The 22,620-nt window shown below is 36.9% G+C and overlaps 1 protein-coding gene across 2 annotated transcripts in view; it reads left to right on the top strand.

Moving 5' to 3' along the window:
* The window catches only part of LOC115218741 (protocadherin gamma-C4), a 454,793-nt gene that overhangs the window by 406,494 nt on the left and 25,679 nt on the right, over window positions 1-22,620 (top strand). The window contains exon 4 of one of the 2 annotated variants that reach the window (XM_036508596.1): window positions 19,992-20,307. The exons of the other annotated variant lie outside the window; for it this stretch is intronic. Coding sequence (XP_036364489.1) covers window positions 19,992-20,263 — 272 coding nt within the window. The 3' untranslated portion in view covers window positions 20,264-20,307. Of the gene's footprint in view, window positions 1-19,991; window positions 20,308-22,620 lie in introns of those variants that run through there. 2 annotated transcript variants of the gene reach the window in all.

Genomic DNA, 22,620 nt, shown 5'->3' with positions numbered 1-22,620 from the left:
CGGGCGTTGTGTGTGTTTATTGAGCAAAAATACCTAAAAGCTCCACAAGGCTTCGGTAGGGGGTGGTGGCGACCCCTGTTGTACTCTTTTGCTCCAACTTTCTCTTACTCTCTCTTCCAGTTTCTTGAGTAATGCTGCAAGGGCCTGGCGTCCCGTCCAACTGGGGGGAACACATATGCCACAGAAACCGGGAAACCGGGCCCATGAGCCTGGCTAGGCTTGAAAAGGGCAACGTTTATCGTTTTAGACTTGTCAGATTCATGTGAAGTTGAGTGGCTTAGTGGTTAGTGTATTTGGATCGTGATTGTAAGGTTGTGAGTTCAATTCCAAGCAACATGCTCTGTCCTTGAGGAACACAGTTTATTTCACGTTGCTCCAGTCAACTCAGCTGGCAAAAATGGGGGATACCTGAATTTCAAAGGGCCAACCCTGCCACACTGAATCTCCTTGGGAACTATATTAAAGGCACATGTATCTGTGGAGTGCTCAGCCACTTGCCTGATAACTTCATGAGCAGGCTATTCCGTTGATCAGATTAATTAGAATTCTCGTCATCATAATTAAGTCTTTTTAGTCATGGGGTCTCTGGCTATGCTGGGGCACTGTACTGGAGGTTTAGTTGCACAAATTGGCCCCAGAATTTATTTCATGTCTGGTGCCTAATGTTCTGTTGTATTGGTGTTGTTTGCTGAACCATTAAGTTACAGGATGTAAACAAACTAACATCGGTTGTCAAGGACAGCGAGACAAAAGCAAACAAAAAAAAACCCCACAAATATTCACACATACAAACATATATAGCAGGAACTTCTGTGTATTTACCATTTACCAAATTAGCACACAAGGCTTAGGCCAACCCAGGGCTATAGTAGAAGAACACTTGTCTCAGGTGTTGTACAGTAGGACTGAACCAGAAGTCTGAAATGATAAAAATCAATGCCAGTTATTATCATCACTACTACTACTACTACTACTACTACTACTACTACTACTACTACTACTACTGCTGCTGCTGCTGCTGCTGCTGCTGCTACTCTCCACCACCACCTTCACTGACATTGTCATTGTCATTGTCATCACTGTCTTCATCATCATCATCCTCCTCCTCCTCATCATCATCATCTAGAACTTCTTGACCATAGAACTATGCAAGCTTGTACCAAATTATCTTTTATTTCTCTATTCCTTTGTATATTTATGTTCACGAGGTTGGGCTGTTACAGCACTCGACAAAAATACCTTGCAGTATTCAGTTACATCCGGGTTTACATCTGCAGTTCTGACCCTGCTAAAGTCAAATTTGCTTTTCATCCTCAAAGGGATAACAGAATAAGCACTTGTCAAATACAAAGGATGAAGAAGAGGGCAATTTAGATAATCAGCTGCAGACTGACATATGTCACTTTCACATCATTGTGCGGCTTGGCTGGGCTTTAAGTTGTGGGCCTTTTCTGAATAACGTACACCTATGGAAGCCTGTAAGCATCACATTTGAAAGAATATGCGTTTATTATACTCTTTTACTCTCTTTTACTTGTTTCAGTCATTTTGACTGCGGCCATGCTGGAGCACCGCCTTTAGTCGAGCAAATCGACCCCGAGACTTATTCTTTGTAAGCCCAGTACTTATTCTATCGGTCTCTTTTGCCGAATCGCTAGGTGACGGGGACATAAACACACCAGCATCGGTTGTCAAGTAATGCTAGGGGGACAAACATGGACACACAAACACATATATATATATATATATACATATATACAACGGGCTTCTTTCAGTTTCCGTTTACCAAATCCACTCACAAGGCATTGGTCGGCCTGGGGCTATAGCAGAAGACACTTGCCCAAGATGCCACGCAGTGGGACTGAACCCGGAAACATGTGGTTGGTTAGCAAGCTACATACCACACAGCCACTCCTGCGCCTATTATGATTTTGTTCTTTGAAAACATAAATATCCATATGTCCTTTTTTTTTTTGTATATCCTCATTGCTAGCACTCTGAAAATCCTGTTCATATTCTGTGAAACTGCAAAGTAGGTCCTCATGTTAGTTATAAAATTGGAATTATTTGTAAAACATGACAGCAATACAACAACTTAGAATATTTTGTTGTGATATGTGGGTTTTATTTGAGGATACATGACCTAATGGTTAGGGTGTTGTACATACAATCACGAGATCATGGTTTCAATTCCCTGTGGGCTTAGGTGGGGAAAACCTTAGCCTTACCAAAGATGCAGCTTCTCTAGGGTTTGCACTACAACAGCTTGAGCCTAATATATTTTGTAAAGTAGTTGGTGTTGAGAAGGGCTGTAGAATCCAAACCCAAAATGAAACTTGCAAAAAAAGATGTGGTCCTTTAAGCCAATAAGGAGAGCAGCAACATCCCTCTAACCCATGCTAGTATGGAAAGTGGATGTAAAGCAAGAATGCTGCTGATGCAGAGAATGATTATGATGACGACAATGACAATGAGGATGTTAGTAATGATGGTGATGACAACTATGATGATGATTGAGCATATATCTTGCATATGCATACAATCTGTGTGAATGTTTATATATATATATATATACACCACATATTATATTTTATATATATATTATATACATATATATATATATATTATATATATATTTATATTACACATATATATATTTATATATATATACACACATATCTACATGTGTGTAAGTACTTGGTGTGTGTGTATGGGTGTTGGAGTTGGCATGTGTGTGGTGTGTATGGGTTTGTGTGTGGTGTGTGGTATGAAAGCCATAATTCACATGTAATAATTCTGCGGCAGCATACAAAATACATTCAGACTAGTTATTAGTCAAATGTTTTTAAAGTCTTTCATTTTGTTATTAATTTTAAGTAATTAAAATCTAGCAAGATCAATATCAATATCAATTTAAATCCTAAATATTGTTTCTCGTCTATCGATTAATATGGCGATAATTAATAAGGTCAAAATCAAACAATATTGCAATATTTTTATTGGAAATGTCTCAGTAACTAGAACATGTTATAAAATGCAAGTGTCCATAAAACACTTGTCTCTCTTGCAACAGGCCATATAATTTAAATGTTCTAATAATTTATTATTATTATTTTTTTTTTTTTTTTTACTTTTCATAAGGCAATTATTCAATACTTCAGTTGTTGGGTGTAAAATTATCCTTCCCTCGACTTCCCATGCTGAAAGTGGCTTGTAAAAGCAAGTGTAAATAACACAGTCATTGCATAAGGCAACTGTCCATTACAGAAATAGCAGAGTTTGTGGAAGAGTTCATGATATGTTCAGTTACCATGAGGAGTAAAAAGTCTCTCACATTTCACGCTTCTGCCCTCCATCTAAGTGAATGGCAAAAAAAAAAAGAAAAAAAAAGGTGGTGCTTTTTGATCATAGTAAAGTAAAGAATGTTTTAAAAATGAAAAAAAAAATAAAGAAAAGCAAACTACTTGATTATTTGGTAGAAGTTTGATACTTCGTTTCATTTATCTTGTGTTATACAGTGATTTTTGAGAAGAATTTAAACTAGTAATCTTTATATATAAAAGTAAGGTTGTGTGTCTGTCTCCTACGATTTAGATTCCTAACTACTCCCACAATTTGCGGTGCAGTTTAACCAAAACCGGGTATCTTATAGTCGTGATTCATATCGAGCCCTTCTGGGTATTAGCGCGCGTCTACGATGAGTCTACGATTTAAAAAAAATTTACCATAATTTTTTTTCCATTTTTAATGCATTTTTTTGCTATTTTTTGGCTATAACTCTCTAAAAATGCTTATATAGTTATTTCCCTTACAAACCCGAGCAACGCCGGGTGATACATCTAGTATCTGTTAGAACATTGACATTGTCTTTCTTATATCCTATCCTGTGAAGGGCCGTTGCCTAGTGGTTAGAGTATTCACCTCATGATCATAATGTTGCGAGTTTCAGTTCTTGGACCGGGCACTATGTTGTATTCTTAAGCAAGGCTTTTCATTTCATATTGTTGTAGTTTACTCCGCTGTAACGAGTACCAACCAGATACAGCAACAGTTCTCACTCATTCTTGTTGCCATCTCATGGATGCTTCATGGGGTCAAAAGTGTGAGTGCCAACCAGATGTCCAATGTCTGATTCTATCTACACAGTCACCTAAAGCAAAATCAAGATTGGAGCAAAAGCAATGATGCATGCACTAGCATGGCTGTGTGGTTAAAGAGTCTGCTTCCAAACCTCATTGTTTTTAGGTTCAGTTCTCTGTGGCACTTTGAGCAAATGTCTTCTTCTATAACTGCTGGTTGACCAACCACTTGTGAGTGAATTTGGTAGATAGAAACTGAAAGAAAGCTGTCCATGCAACAACACACATGGTTTTCTCAGACTATCTGCTCCTTCCTTCCTTTCCGCCTCTTTGGACATTTTCCTTGAAACATTAATTCTATTTTTCCCCCTAAAACCTTCACTGAACATCATTCTTATATATTCACTGTGTACTCCCAATCGACTTTTGTTTATTTTTTTTCTCTGTTTTTTTTTTTTTTATTTGCCTATCATCATCATCATCATCATCATCATCATCAACATTGTTTAACGTCTGTCTTCCATGCTAGCATGGTACCACAAGAGCCAGCCAGGCCGAAGCCTACACCAGTCTTCTGTGACTGTTTTGGCAGGATTTCCACAGCTGGACGCATCCTTCCTATCTCTCCAACCACTCAGCAGAGTGGACTTGGTGCTTTTTATGTGACACAAATACCGGTGAGATACCGTAGAACCTCACAGTATTAGTGCTCCATTGTACGAGTAATTTTCTATATAAGCCAAGACACGTGCACATTTTTGTCTTCAAGTACAAGCAGAAATCCGCAGAACAAACACACAAATCATTCCATCCTTAAGGTAATTCAGTCAATAAAACCAGTTTACTCTTTTACTCTTTTACTTGTTTCAGTAATTTGACTGCAGCCATGCTGGAGCACCGCCTTTAATCGAGCAACTCGACCCTGGGACTTATTCTTTTGTAAGCCCAGTACTTATTCTATCGGTCTCTTTTGCCGAACCGCTAAGTAACTGGGATATAAACATACGAGCATTGGTTGTCAAGCAATGCTAGGGGGACAAACACAAACACACAAACACACAAACACACACACACACATATACATATACATATATATACATATATACATATATACGACGGGCTTCTTTCAGTTTCTGTCTACCAAATCCATTCACAAGGCATTGGTCAGCCCGGGGCTATAGCAGAAGACACTTGCCCAAGGTGCCGCGCTGTGGGACTGAACCTGGAACCATGTGATTGGTAAACAAGCTACTTACCACACAGCCACTCCTGCGCCTATGTATTTCTTTTGCATTCTTTTTTTTATAATTGTCATTTTATTTGTAACTATAGCTTTTTTTGGCTTAAAACCCCTAAAAAATTATTTTTGAGTGGTTTTGTGGGGCTGGAACAGATTAATTATATTTTAGTTAATTTCAAAGGGGAAAATTGATTTGTAAAATGAGTAAATCATAAGATGAGCTCAGTCACAGAACGAACTAAACTTGTACTGCTAGGTATCACTGTATATATATAATATATATATATATATATTATATATATATATACATATATATATATACATAATATATATATATATATATATATATATATATATACACATATATATATATACACATATATATATATACATATTAATCAGCCGAAATTACTACGATGATCCGGTTCTTGACTGAAGACTGAGGGGATCGAATGTCCTGTCCATGTTTATTGTATCGTCTTCTAAGAGTTATACGTTCTTGTCCATGTTGTATTTTTCTACATACCTTAATATATATATATATATATATATATTATATATATATATAGATATATACACATAATATATATATACATATATATATATACATATATAATATATATATATATATATATATATATATATGTGCAGGAGTGGCTCTGTGGTAAGTAGCTTGCTTACCAACCACATAGTTCCGGGTTCAGTCTCACTGCGTGGCATCTTGGGCAAGTGTCTTCTGCTATAGCTTCGGGCTGACCAATGCCTTGTTAGTGGATTTGGTAGACGGAAACTGAAAGAAGCCTGTCGTATATATGTATATATATATGTGTATATATGTATGTGTGTGTATATGTTTGTGTGTCTGTGTTTGTCCCCCTAGCATTGCTTGACAACCGATGCTGGTGTGTTTATGTCCCCGTCACTTAGTGGTTCGGCAAAAGAGACCGATAGAATAAGTACTGGGCTTACAAAGAATAAGTCCCGGGGTCGATTTGCTCGACTAAAGGCGGTGCTCCAGCATGGCCACAGTCAAATTACTGAAACAAGTAAAAGAGTAAAAGAGTAAAAGAGTATATATACATACACACACACACACACACATATACATGTACACACACACACACGCACACGCATATACATCTTTTCTCTCTCCACTTTGGAGAGAGGTTATAGTCTACCGGCCATTAGGAACTGAAGATAAGCCATAAAGCTGAGTGCTTTATGGATCTGAAACCCAGGGTAACCCCATAGACTGGCTATAACTACCTTTTATCTAATTACTCCACTACTCTATAACTTAAGGTGTGCTACTGTTTTGGATTTATGATTTCTTTATGATATATATCATCATCATCATCATCATTGTTTAACATCTGCTTTCCATGCTAGCATGGGTTGGACGATTTTGACCTAGGGCTGGCGAACCAGATGGCTGCACCAGGCTCCAATCTTGATTTGGCAGAGTTTCTACAGCTGGATGCCCTTCCTAACACTAACCACTCCGAGAGTGTAATGCACCTTAACCGGAACATTGAGTGTTCTGGTCTGTGAATGTGGGCGTGGGTTCGAATCCCACTTCTGACAGATATATAAGAGTGTGAATGTTTTTGCCTCCTTCACCTGCTATGATTGTTATAAATGTCATTCATTTCCAATATGTTTGGTGATAGGAAATATTTCCTTGCTTGGAGACAGTTAAGGGTTGGGTGACAGGAAGAGTATCCAGCCATTGAAAATCTGCCTCAGTAAAACTCTACCTGACCCATACAAGCATACTCTTTTACTCTTTTACTTGTTTCAGTCATTTGACTGTGGCCATGCTGGAGCACCGCCTTTAGTCGAGCAAATCGACCCCGGGACTTATTCTTTGTAAGCCCAGTACTTATTCTATTGGTTGCGTTGGCCGAACCGCTAAGTGACGGGGACGTAAACACACCAGCATCAGTTGTCAAGCAATGCTAGGGGGACAAACACACACACACAAACACACACACATACACACATATATATATATATATACATTTATACGATGGGCTTCTTTCAGTTTCCGTCTTCCAAATCCACTCACAAGGCATTGGTCAGCCCGGGGCTATAGCAGAAGACACTTGCCCAAGATGCCACGCAGTGGGACTGAACCCGGAACCATGTGGTTGGTTAGCAAGCTACTTACCACAGAGCCACTCCTGCGCCTATGTATAAGTAAACAGTGAAACGAAGATGATAATGATGCTGCTGACTGCTTGCGAAATATAGGTGAAACAAATACTGCAAGGTAGTCATATTTGTTGCAGTGTTTGATTGTTTTTTCTCCTTAATTTGTATATCTTTACTTCACACACACATACACACACACACTAATCTAAGCTTGTATCATTCTGTCACTGGAGAAGCTTCAAAGTCGCTGTGAAACTTTTTCTTGTGAAATATAAATTCAGTGCACTATCTATCTAAACATCTATTTAAATGATGTATAGAATGCTGTTTCAGTTAATGTTTGATTGGTCTTATACTTGGCTGTACATAAACACACTTTGGTATATATACATACATACATATATATATATGTAAACATATATACCATATTACAAAACACACACATATATATACACAAACATACATATATATATACACGTTTATATATATATATGTATATATATTTTCACATACCATATATGTGTGTATATGTATGTGTGTGCATATATATGTGTGTATCATCATCATCATCCTCGTTTGACGTGTGATTTCCATGCTGGCATGGGTTGGATGGTTTGACTGGGGTCTGGAGAGCCAGCGGCTGCACCAGGCTCCAATCTGATTTGGCAGAGTTTCTACAGCTGCATGCCCTTCTTAATGCCAACCACTCTGAGAGTGTAGTGGGTGCTTTTTACGTGCCACTGGCACAGGAGCCAGTCAGGTGGGCCTGGCATCGATCATATTCGGATAGTACTTTTTACGTGTCACCAGTATGGGGGCCAGAGAGTACTGGCATTGGCCTCGTTGGTGCTTTTTATATGTCACTGGCATGAGAGCCGGTCAGTGGGCATTGGCCACAGCTATGATATTGGTTTTACTTGACTCAACAGGTCTTCTCAAGCATATCATGTCGCACAATGCATCAGGGGTACTCTTATGGAATTTGTTAAATCATATTCAAGTCAAGTCATCAGGTGTCACGGCCCATTCAAGTAGGGAACTCCAGTTGACTGAAAAGTATCCAGGAATAAGGGGGCTTGTCTTGTTTCCCTTGAAGAAATCTGTCCAGATATCATTTCAAAGGTGATGGGCTCTCTTTCTTCTATTGACTTGTTTTAGGATAACATTAAGTAGAGCATGGCCTGTTGACTAAAAGTAATTGTATTGTAATGCGATTATGCATTGCAGAGTTAAGGAATTGGCTGCAGGTATATAATTGAAATTATAAAGGTGGTGAGCTGGCGGAAACGTTGGCATGCCGGGTGAAGTGCTTAGCTGTATTTCGTCTGCCAGTATGTCCTGAGTTCAAATTCTGTTGAGGTCGACTTTGCCTTTCGTCCTTTCGGGGTCAATTAAATAAGTACCAGTTGCACACGGGGGTCGATGAAATCGACTTAATCCATTTGTCTGTCCTTGTTTGTTTAGCCCCTCTGTGTTTAGCCCCTTGTGGGTAGTAAAGAAATAGGTATATAATTGAAATTATAAAGGTGGTGAGCTGGCGGAAACGTTGGCATGCCGGGTGAAGTGCTTAGCTGTATTTCGTCTGCCAGTATGTCCTGAGTTCAAATTCTGCCGAGGTCGACTTTGCCTTTCGTCCTTTCGGGGTCAATTAAATAAGTACCAGTTGCACACGGGGGTCGATGAAATCGACTTAATCCGTTTGTCTGTCCTTGTTTGTTCCCTCTGTGTTTAGCCCCTTGTGGGTAATAAAGAAATAGGTATTTCGTCTGCTGCTACGTTCTGAGTTCAAATTCCGCCGAGGTCGACTTTGCCTTTCGTCCTTTTGGGGTCGATTAAATAAGTACCAGTTACACACTGGGGTCGATGTAATCGACTTAATACCTATGTCTGTCCTTGTTTGTCCCCTCTGTGTTTAGCCCCTTGTGGGTAGTAAAGAAATAGGTATATAATTGAAATAACTTTTGTTTAAGGTGTCATACAACACGAAGAAGGATTTAAAAACATTTAGCTTACCATAGATTTTGAAGAGACTAATTTATTTATATATATTTTTTCCTTTATAAATTTGGCATTTTATTCAATATTAGATCTGAAAGGTTTTAGCTCTTTCATATGTAAATAGTTCCAGTATCAATTACTTTGCCTTTGCTATTTTGTTTCATGTGGCATTTCTTCAAAGGTTCAGACTGTGAACAACTTGGGCTCATTATGAATAAAGTTTTATTGTTTTCTGATGCTGAATCAATGGAATGCTGTTCTAAGCAAATCTAGCTTTGGCATACATTTTTATGTTGATACTCAAATATTATAAACATAATAATGACATGTATATTGGTTATGTTGCTTATCAATGAATGAATACATTAGCAAAATATTTTCTTGAATTATTTCCTTTGCTGAAAATTGCAATGAGGTTTTAACTAATGACTATTCTTTGATGAGTTATTGCTAATACTAACCTATATAAACAGTGGATGGAAGCACTCCGTCGGTTCCGACGACGAGGGTTCCGGTTGATCCGATCAACGGAACAGCCTGCTTGTGAAATTAACGTGTAAGTGGCTGAGCACTCCACAGACACGTGTACCCTTAACGTAGTTCTCGGGGATATTCAGCGTGACACAGAGAGTGACAAGGCTGGCCCTTTGAAATACAGGTACAACAGAAACAGGAAGTAAGAGTGAGAGAGAGTTGTGGGGAAAGAGTACAGCAGGGATCACCACCATCCGCTGCCGGAGCCTCGTGGAGCTTTAGGTGTTTTCGCTCAATAAACACTCACAACGCCCGGTCTGGGAATCAAAACCGCGATCCTATGACCACGAGTCCACTGCCCTAACCACTGGGCCATTGCGCCTCAACATATAAACAGTACATTCTAGTATTGAGTAAAATGGGGAAATTCTGAATTGACAAAACTGTAATGATAAACACAAGAGTTTTTTTTTTTTATATAATGTTAATAAGATCAGGTAAAAGGAAATGGGAACAAAAGTTAGCCTTTTCTTTATTCTTCACAGGAACGAAATTCTTGATTCTTACCTGTAATTTTTAGATTTACCTTCACTTTGTTAATGTGTGTTACCGTGGTACTAAAAAGCATAATGTACTCAATATTGAACTGTTGTAGTGGAGGTGAGCTGGTAGAATCATTAGCGTGCCAGGCAAAATGCTTTGTGGCATTCCGTCTGCCATTACGTTCTGAGTTCAAATTCTGCCAAGGTCGACTTTGCCTTTCATCCTTTCGGGCTCGATAAATTAAGTACCAGTTACGCACTGGGGTCGATATAATCGACTTAATCCGTTTGTCTTCTCTGTGTTTAGCCCCTTGTGGGCTGTAAAGAAACAGGTATTTCGTCTATCATTAATTTTTGAGTTCAAATTTCTCTGAGGTTGACTTTACGTTTCATCCCTTTTGGGGTCAATAAAATAAGTACCAGCTGAGCACTGGGGTTGATCTTATCAACTTATCCCCTTCCCTCAGAATTTGAAACGAATATTGAACTGCTGTAATGTCAGAATAATTTTTAGATTTCTGTGAGGACTGCAACATAAATTAATTTTGCCATGATTTTAAAATCACACATAGAATGCTGGTAATTAAAGGTAATTTTTTAGCAGTGAAGGCCAAAGTGAATGTAAAAAACAAAATGTGGGCTGTATAGAAATGAATATACCATTTATAGGTTCTGATGAATCACTACATTTTTATCATATGTAATGATAACGAAAACAGTGATTTGAATTTACAAGATAACTAACAAAAAAACAAAAAAAAAGACATTTCAAAATTGTAATTTTCTTTCTTAAAAAAAAATAAATAATTCAATTGAAAGTAGCTAAATATCAATTAATTAAAGTCTTAGATAACAAGTGGGGAAAAAATAAACACATACAAAATACTGTGAATGAATTTTAAGTACTTTTCTTTAGCAACGTATTTTTCACTTCCTTTTTTTTTTTTTCATTACTGCTGCAAGTAATTATAGCACAAATCAACATGATTCTGTTAATCAACATAGAACCTACTCCTCTGTTATTAATTAAATAGTCCATCAGCTTGGAAAATGCTGAAATAAAGATTCGCAAGAGTAAAAATCCCTAAAGAATTTCTTAGATCCTTTTTTTTTTCCTTTTTCTGTCTTCTGAAAAATTTGTGTCACTTTGAATATATAACAACATTCATTAGAATGAAGATTTGTTGAAGCCAGATGTCTTTAATGTCTTTTCAATGCATCTTTTAGCTTCAGAGCTTTTACTTTTTGGAAGTGGTGCAGATATTATTATTATTATTATTGTTACTGAGTGAGAGAGCAGTGCATGTCATCAAAGTGACACTGGGGTAAAATATACAAAGCCCAGTATACCCATCATGACTACCCGTCTGATAAGGGTACACCAGGCACATGCATCACAACCATATGTGCACAACATGGTGATCTCATATCAAGATAAACAGCACATGACCTTGCAGTTGGGGCCTAGTTAGAATTTTCTTCTGGTCGAGTAGGCCATCCCACTCAAAAGGTTCCTGAATAAGGGTTGTTTAAGGATGTTGAACGAACCACCCATGTTTCCAAGGGTGAATTATCCAAACCTCTCAACACATGGCTATGATACTCCCCCACTACTTCTGCTCGTCATCAGAGATGCACATATCGTCAGCCACTAAGGGACATGCTCAACTGGTTACGGTCAAACAACTGACAAGCAAATCTGTGGTATTGAGCAGAATATTTACTGTAAAACCCATCTTTTTATACCAAGACAAAACAATGTACATGATAACACTTCCAATCAGTTAAGATCAGAAGCCATGAGAGCCACTGCCTGGTACTGCATCAGGGCATTTATTATTATCATTATTATTATTATTATTATTATTATTATGATGAGCTGGCAGTATCGTCAGCACACTGGATGAAAAGCTTAGTGACATGTCTTCTGGCCTTATATTCTGAGTTCAAATCCCACCATTAGAAACTTTACCTTTCATTCTTTCAAGGTTGACAAAATAAGCACCTGTTGAGCACTGAGATTGATGTAATCAGCCAACCCACCTGCTACCCACCTCCCACAAAATTCCAAGCACTGCACCTATAGTAGAGAGAATTATTTTTATTATCGAGGTGGTGAGCCGGCAGAACCATTAGCACGATGAACAATAAAGTGGTGTTTCATCTGGTTTTACAAACTAAGTTCAAATTCTGCCGAGGGTAATAATATCTTTCATTGTTTTTTGGGGGGGCCAATAAAACAAGTACCAGTTAAGCACTGGGGTTGATGTAATCGAATCACCCCCCCACCACAAAATTTCAGGCCTTGTGTCCTTTATAGAAATAACTACTACTACTACTACTACTACTACTACTACTACAGCAACAACTACTACTATTACTGCTGCTGTTACTACTATTACTGCTGCTGTTACTACTACTACTACTACTATTACTACAGCAACAACTATTTCTACTATTACTGCTGCTCTTACTACTACTACTACTACTACTACTACTACTACTACTGCTGCTGCTGCCGCCGCCGCCGCCTCCACCACCACCACCACCTCTACTACTACTACTACTACTCATCTAAATCAAACTTTCTTTTCCTGAAATGTATGTATGCTTTGTTGTGCTATTTCACAAAGCATCCAAACAATAAGGAGAATCACCCAATATGAGGCAAAACGATCAGGTGACTCATCATCCGGTTTGTTACATAGTCGCAAAAGGGGAGATATCCTATAAAGCATCCATCTCATTCTGATTAGATGACATTCATTGTGGGATCAACCAAGACATTTCTACTTACTGTATATGGCCTCTGAAAATTTTGTAAAACCCTTACCTCTTTTACCTCTTTTACTTGTTTCAGTCATTTGACTGTGGCCATGCTGGAGCACCGCCTTTAGTCGAGCAAATCGACCCCGGGACTAATTCTTTGTAAGCCCAGTACTTATTCTATCGGTCTCTTTTGCCGAGCCGCTAAGTGACGGGGACGTAAACACACCAGCATCGGTTGTCAAGCAATGCTAGGGGGACAAATACAGACACACAAACACACACACACATATATATATATATATACATATATACGACAGGCTTCTTTCAGTTTCCATCTACCAAATCCTCTCACAAGGCTCTGGTCGGCCTGAGGCAGAAGTCACTTGCCCAAGATGCCACACAGTGGGACTGAACCTGGAACCATGTGGTTGGTTAGCAAGCTACTTACCACACAGCCAATCCTGCTGATTTCATCTCAATCTTTAATCTTTTATCTTTTACCTGCTATAGTTAATGAACTGAGGCCATGCTAGAGCATCACCTTGAAGGAGTTTAGTCAAAGAAGACTTAAAAATTTCAGGTCTGGTGCTTATTCTATCGATCTCTTTTGCTCAACTGCTACATTATAAGAGTATGAACAAAACCAACATTGTGAAGTTGTGGCAAGGGAGAAACACAGACACAAAGATATATATACATGCGCACACACACTCACACCACACACACACACACACACATACACACACACACACACTCACACACACACACACACACACATGTGCGCACACACTCACTCACATACACACACACACACACTCACACACACACACACACACACACACACACACACACTCACTCACACACACATACACACACACATGTGCGCACACACTCACTCACATACACACACACACATGCGCATACACACTCACTCACACACACACACACATACACACAAAACATAAATCCACAGGTACACATGCATACACACACATGATGAACTCCCACACAATTTCTGCCGGCCAAATTCACTCACACGGCATTGGTCAACCTGGAGCTAAAGTAGAAGACATTTGCTCAAGGTTCTGCACAGTGGAACTGAACACGAGGCCACATGGTTGCAAAGTGAGCTTCTTAACCACACAGCCAACACTGCATTTGTCAAGTAACTCATTCTACTCACAGCTGTCTGGGTAACTTTTTGGTAGGAATGCCTTAGGACAGCGTTTCTCAGCTGGGTTCTGCAAAAGGTTCCTAGGTGTTCCACAAGAAAGAATGAGTCAAGCTAATGCTTATTTCATGATCATGATATTATAACACATGCACAACATATTATTGGTTATTGTAATGTTGTAATATAGACATCATCCTATCAAACCTGTTATCAAAAAATATAACAACAAAAAATATATATATACATATATATAATAATAATTATTGAGGGAATATTATTCCTAACTTACAGGGAAAAATTCAATTTAGAAATACTAAATCAAATTTCACAAAATATAATATATATATATAAAAATTAGAAAAAAACACCTTTTATCAATTCAAAATGAACAATTAAGTTACACCGTCTAGATAATTACATATAATATAAATATTAAAATTAAAATCACGATATATACTGATGATTAAGTAATTGCAAAATAATAATAAAAACGTATATATTTGGTATATATATATATACATATATACATACATACATGTATATATATATATATAATATATATATATATATATATATTAATATATATATATATATACATGTATATATATATTATATATACATGTATTTATATATATACATGTACATATATATATACATATATATTTATGATATTTACCACGTGTACTATGACGCAAAATATATGCGAAAGATATGGTATATAATTTTTTTGTGCATGTGTTCCTTGAGACATGTAATTTATTTAAGGGAAAAAAGGTTGAGAAACTCGACCTTAGGATGTAAACTACCTAATGATGTCATCCTCCAAAGTTAATAGTTTGCGGTATGACAAAAACCAGTAATTTTCTTTTTCAGTTATATTCTGTTAATGTGGATAATTCACATTGTGTAACCTGATTTTTGTCCTTGGGTTGCAACTGTTATTTCTTATTTGCTTACCCCTAGAAACTATGAAAAATGTCAAATATTTCCTTGAAGATTTGCTTTTGTTACATTTATTTGAACCCCAAAGAATCCCTATCAATACATGGCTATGATGCTCCTCCACTACTCCTACTCATGATCAGAGATGCACATAATGTCAGCCATTAACGGACATGCTTAAGTGGTTAAGGTCAAGCAACTCTCAAGCAAATCTGTGGTTTGAGCAGAATATTTACGATCACAATATTTCTGCTTCAGCACTGAAACTGTCTTAATGTAATGGAAAATAGGCCAGTTTCAAAACGTTGATGTCTGGATCACAAAAGCAAAGTTTGAAAGGAATAATTGACATTTCCCTTTGATTTCTAGATAGAAACAAATAGGAAATAAAACTGACCAAAGACAAAATAAAAATAAAACATTAGTTACACAGTGTTATTGAACAAATATTGCTTATGGGTTCTGCTGGTGCAGGTATCTCAAAGCCTTTTTCAGCTGAGAATCCCAAATAAACTATGTTAGTCCTGTTTATACATCAAGGGTCAATGAGAGTATAGTTCACAACAGCTACTGTAATCTTATGAAGAGTAGCAATTGCACAAAATATTATTATCTCTGAAAGACATAAATGATGGGACAAAGCCACTCAAAACCCTGTAATGAAAAGTGGAACGGCTATTGGGAGGTAACTGCAGATTTACCTGGGTGTGCCAGGTTTTCTTTCCCATCCCAGTTTCGAAAAAACCAGATATTTTGATGTGGTGTGAAAGAAAGAAAGTTGTAAATATAGTCGAGCTAACGGTTCCTCATGAAGATAATATGGACGCCGCTTGGGCTCGAAAATTGAACCGTTATGTAAACCTCCTCGAGGAATGTGAAGACACAGGCTGGAAAGCGGAACATTTTCCTATCGAAGTCGGATGTAGAGGGTTTGTAGGACACAGTGTGAGACGACTGTTGTTATCACTAGGCCTAACTCATCGTAAAGTCAATACCACCATGACTGATATCCAATCTACAGTGGAGAAGGCTAGCCACTGGATTTGGTTAAAAAGAGACGATGAGCGATGGCTAGAAGTATATTGAGTTCTTCATAACCGGCTGATCTAGCAAGCGGGGCCTCATATCAGTGAGGGGGGGCCGGTGCGCATTGATGCCGTCGAGAGGTAGGCCCTGAAACGGCGCGCATTCTCTCCTGATGACCCCATACACTTGCTAGCTTCCGGTATACGGAGCTTTTAACTGATAGCACTTGCATGTGCAAGTTGTTTGCAAGACATAATTAATATAATATGTAGGATGTTTATCATCATGCCTGATGTAATATCATAAGAAGAAGAATGTAGACACTTAATTGTGGATACACCTGTTTCATAAGACATAGACACAAGTACTAGATTATGAAAAAAAATATGTCTGTGACACACGGACATCCTTTCCAAAAAAGATTTGTTTTCTTTCTCTTTCTCCATACAACAGAACCAAAAAAAGCTTCATGAATATTCATGAATGCAATGTTTATTGAACAGGTGTCTTATTCTTTTATGTTGTTTTTGCAGTATGACTGCAGTCATACTGTGGCATGTCTTTCAAGGGTTTTTAGTTGATCATGTAACCCCCACCCCCACCCATCCCTGGTGCTTATTTCAGTCTGATATCTGTTTTGTTGATATCTTTTATTGAATTGTTATGTAACATACTTTTGTTATGAATGGACACAACTCAACACACTGGTTGACATAGATACAGACACAGTCATACATGCAAACAAACATAGATACTATCTATATATCTATCTATCTATCTATCTATCTATCTATCTATCTATCTATCTATCTCTCTATCTATCTATCTATCTATCTATCTATCTATCTATTTATCTATCTATCTATCTATCTATCTATATATATATATATATATAGATAGATAGATAGATAGATAGATAAGTTTCTTTATTGGCCACACTGGGCTGCACACAGATGGACAAGTTACAAGGTAGAGTTTTTCTTTTGGGGATGAAAAAAACAAAAAAAAAACAAAAAAAAAACAAAAAACAAACGAAACAAAAAAAGGGGTGGCATAGGTTTTCGATCAATAGATATATGTATATATATATTTGTATATATATATATATATTTATATGTATATATATATATATATATATATATATATATATATACACACACATATATATATATATATATATATATCTTTATGTACATACATATGATAGGCTTTCAAACAGTACAGTTTCTGTCTATCAAATTATTCCCCTCACAAAAAAAAAAAATATCACGGAATATCTCCAAAAGATAACTACCTGACTGAGAGGCATGAAGATGCTACCAACATTCGGCAAAAATCTAGGCTACTGACACATGTTTCTACACTGCCAGTTCTTCAGGTACCACAATATACTCTACTTTTCAGAACTGATTACTTTTGCACCACATACATTCAGACACACCTAGGACACTAATATCTCCTCTTTTTGTCACCTATATTGACTCCACCCTCCTAGCATCACCTCCAAGTATTGTATTAATCACATTACCCAGTCCTTCTTCCACACAATGACAGCTGCACAGAATACCCCAACATGCTTGGCGTCACAGTTATTCCATTAATATTTTTTCTTAATCATTCATCATTTACTTTGATCATTGGATTGCAACCATGCTGGAGCACCATCTTGAAGGGTGTGAGCAAACAAAGCAACGACAATACTTACTTTTTAAGCCTGGTGTAGTTTCCATCAATCTAATTCTCTCACAAGGCATTGGTTGGCTCAAGGCTGCAGAGAAGATATTTACCCAAGGTCCTGAAGAATGGCACTGAACCTGAAGCAATGCAGTTGCAAAGTGGACTCCTTCACCACACAGCCCTAAGAAATTACCAAATATTTAGGTTGTGCTGTTCCTTGTAATTTGATGAACATCATTATCATCAACGTTAAAGGATGATGATGATGATGATAATGATGATATATATATACACACATTGTGCTTGAGGAGACCTATTGAGTCAAGTACATCGACATCAAAAAATCAAATGGAAATTGTAGTTGTGATACCTGTGCCGGTGGCATGTAAAAAGCACCATCCAAACATGGCCGATGCCAGGGCCGCCTTGACTGGCTTCCGTGCCGGTGGCACATCAAAAGCGCCAACCAATCATGGCCGTTGCCAGCCTCGCCTGGCACCTGTGCCGGTGACATGTAAAAAGCACCCACTACACTCACGGAGTGGTTGGCATTAGGAAGGGCATCCAGCTGTAGAAACACTGCCAGATCAGACTGGTACCTGGTGCAGCCTCCTGGCTTCCCAGACCCCGGTCGAACTGTTCAACCCATGCTAGCATGGAAAACGGACGTTAAACGATGATGATGATGATGTTTCTAAAAGATCAAGCAAATGATCTCTGTCAAGAAGCTCCCTCGTTGGCTCAAGGCGTTGCCTATCTTTGAGTTCTTTGAATAACATTTCTATCTTAATAGATAAATATTTTAATAGTCTGAGAAAACTGGGAATATTTTAGTTTTCCATAATCAAAATCCAAGGACTGTCTGACTTACATAGAAAAAAATATATTAAAAGGACGGAAACAAAAGCTAAAAAACAATTACCAATCCAGGTTCCTATTTGTTGTCCTTTACAAAATCTCTGATAAACTATTTTTCTTTCATAGTTGTCTGAAAGCAGAAACTAATTAATTGGCGAGGTATAATCAGCATTGATAGACTTCCTTCCTGATTGAAAATGCTTTACAGTGACTGGGAAAATTATATGCATTACTAATATGTTTTCACATGACTGTGTAAATATATTCCACGCTTTTTTTTTAATTAATATTATCCATATGGCAAATATTTAATTTGTTCTAATTATATCGTTTCTTATAAACATGCAGAGGTCACTGCTAGTAAAATCTTTAATTATTGCAAATATTCTATAACTACTTGCAGTATTATATTCAATTATTCTGAATATTTTATGTTCTTTTCTAATAGTGTTCATTATTACAATGATTTCATGTATATTCTGATGCAATTATTGACAATTACAAGCATTCCGTACTCACTACTGATTGCAACCACTTCTGTTGCATATATTATATTCTACGCTCTCCCACCACCACAATGATTAATTCTCATAAATATATCTCCTTTTCTCCTTATAGTGTCTATAATCATTCTAAATATTCCTTATTTACAACCAGTAGTATCAATATTAGTTAATATTCTTTAATTACCATCAAAAGAATTTGCAGTTATAAGTATTTAATAATTTCCCTGCAAAACTCTTTCATCTCCCCGAGTGACTATAATTAAATTATTAGAAATGCATTGATCTGACCTTGCAACCTCACATCCTTATTTGAGCTTTAGATCCGGTTCAGATTGTTAGATAGGATATCACATTCCTGCCAGCTTCTTGTCAGCTTTTTCATTCATCAAATTAGTTTTTCAACTTTTATTCAAAAGCAATAGAGGATAACCGTTTCTAGACATTTCACTGATTCTACACTCGCAAGAGATTAAAAGGGGGGGAAAATACCATTTTATTCTCAGGAGTTGTAATGTATTAAGCTTCACATTCTACACCACTTTAATCTTTCAGGTCAGAAATCATGTTCACTTGAAAAGTTCCACGATACAGATCAAAAGTCCCTGCCTCGGACACCCGGCAGATCAAAGAACATGAATGACTCAAGCAGATGTTCCTACCAATCTAATAACATGCGAAATACAAGCTACAATGATGTTCAAAAGTCAAATCTATTAAACAGTAGCAATTATAATGTCCCTCTCCAGCTTTGGGAACTACCCACAAGAAACAGTTTCAATTTCTCAAAGCCGTTGCCAGCTTTGCCAAAACTTGCAGATTCGTAATTAGATTCTTGCACTGGGAATATATTCTTAGCATTGTTTACATTTGGAAACAATGAAGAAATTTATAAAACCTCTATTTTGAAAATATTTATATTTGTGCAAAAATTTACCTTGGAGGCTGTAATGTCAGTCACATTCTGTTCAAGTGGTGCCAATGACAATGATCCAAATTCTGGTTCACGGAATTGGCTACTCTTCTCTAGGTCCTTGATATATAAGACCATTCCTTCTTACTCTGAGAACTAGAATCTGTGTATAAATGTATATATATATTTGTATATATATATATACATATATATATATATATATATATATATATATATATATATTATATATATATATATATATATATATATATATACATACATATATATATTATATATATATACATACATATATACACACAAATAAAATTACACACACACACACACACATGCACACACGCATATATATAAATGACTTGTCGAACTGGGTAGAATGATCTTTAAAATCTGCTTTTATATGAAATGACATAAAAGAATTGTTTAATTAGAAATTTAATTATTCAATATGAATACTCCAAAATTTGAACATCTTTATTATTTTGAACTCTGGAAATATTCCAGAAACCTATTACAAGGTAATTCTTTCATATTAATTACTTTATAAATTTCCTTTATGTTGCCGCCTTCAGTTCTAAAATCTAACTGTTGTATATTTAATATTAGGCCAGATGTTTTAACATGATTACCTAACTCTAAAATATGGCAGCTGTTTTGACTTTTTCTTAAATATTTAATTTATTTTCCATACTTCATTACTTTGCTAAATAATATTGTATTCACCAAAAACAGAAATTGGAGATCTAGATGCTAACATTAAAATAAACATTTCAATACTACCGTTAATATCATGCATGTAATTTCATTTTGACTGACCTTACTCTTTCTTACTCTTTTACTCTTTTACTTGTTTCAGTCATTTGACTGCGGCCATGCTGGAGCACCGCCAGTACTTATTCTATCAGTCTCTTTTGCCGAACCGCTAAGTGACGGGGACGTAAACACACCAGCATCGGTTGTCAAGCAATGCTAGGGGGACAAACACAGACACAAACACATACACACACACATATATATATACATATATATGACGGGCTTCTTTCAGTTTCCGTCTACCAAATCCACTCACAAGGCATTGGTTGGCCCGAGGCTATAGTAGAAGACACTTGCCCAAGATGCCACGCAGTGGGACTGAACCTGGAACCATGTGGTTGATTAGCAAGCTACTTACCACACAGCCACACCTTACAATAAACACAATATATTTTTGCTATCTACTATAAACTTGCATTCTGTCATGTTCAGTTCTTCACCATCATATAAATAGTTTTGCTCAGCATTGCTAATAAATATAATGGAATCTACGCAACTAATATATGAAGCATGCATCATCTGTCCACCATAACTACCATTCCATATTATTTGGTTCATTTAATATCTGTCATCCTATTAACGAATTAATAACTATGATTATTTTAATTACAACATTAATGTGTGAAACTTAGTTGGCCAAGTCTAGAATTTCTCTAGATATATGGCAGAAATCTCTTTCTGAATTTCACCTTCTACAATTTACTATTCTGTTTCATATGTTTATAAAGTGTTGTTGTGTGTTGTATATATGTGAGTGTGTGTGTGTGTGTGTGTGTGTGTGTGGTGCTTGTATGTGTGTATGTAAGTGTTTCCATGTGTATGTGTTTGTCTGTATATGCAGTCGTACAAAAATGCATACACACACTCACACACTATATATTGTCATCATCATCATCATCATCATCATCATCATCATTGTCGTCGTCATTTTAGCATACACTTTTCCAAACTTACATGGGTCAGACAGAATTTGTTGAAACTGATTTTCTACAATCAGGTGCCTTTCCTGTTGCCAACCTTTACCCGTTTCCAAACAAGATAATATTTTCCCTTTAACAAATGTGTGTTTCAAGGAAGATTAGAAATAAATTACACTATCTGTATGACAGTGACACTTACTTACAACAATCGCTAATATTAAGACAATGGAGCACAAACACACACACACACACACACACACACACACAAACACAAACACGCAAAGCAAACATGCATGTATACATACACATAGATGATGGACTTCTTTTAGTTTTTTTGTTTATCAAATCCACTCACAAGGCTTTGTTTGGCCAAGGGCTATAGTAGAACACATTTGCCTAAGCTGCCATGCAATAGGACTAAACCCAAAACACATGGTTAGGAGCAAACTTCTTAAACACACACACACACACACACACACACACACACACACACACACACCCAACACACACATACACACACACA

The sequence above is a fragment of the Octopus sinensis genome, linkage group LG14 (assembly GCF_006345805.1).
Source record: "Octopus sinensis linkage group LG14, ASM634580v1, whole genome shotgun sequence".
Classification (NCBI taxonomy): domain Eukaryota; kingdom Metazoa; phylum Mollusca; class Cephalopoda; order Octopoda; family Octopodidae; genus Octopus; species Octopus sinensis.
The sequence above is the reverse complement of the archived record's forward strand: the minus strand, read 5'-3'. Positions and strand labels throughout refer to the sequence as shown.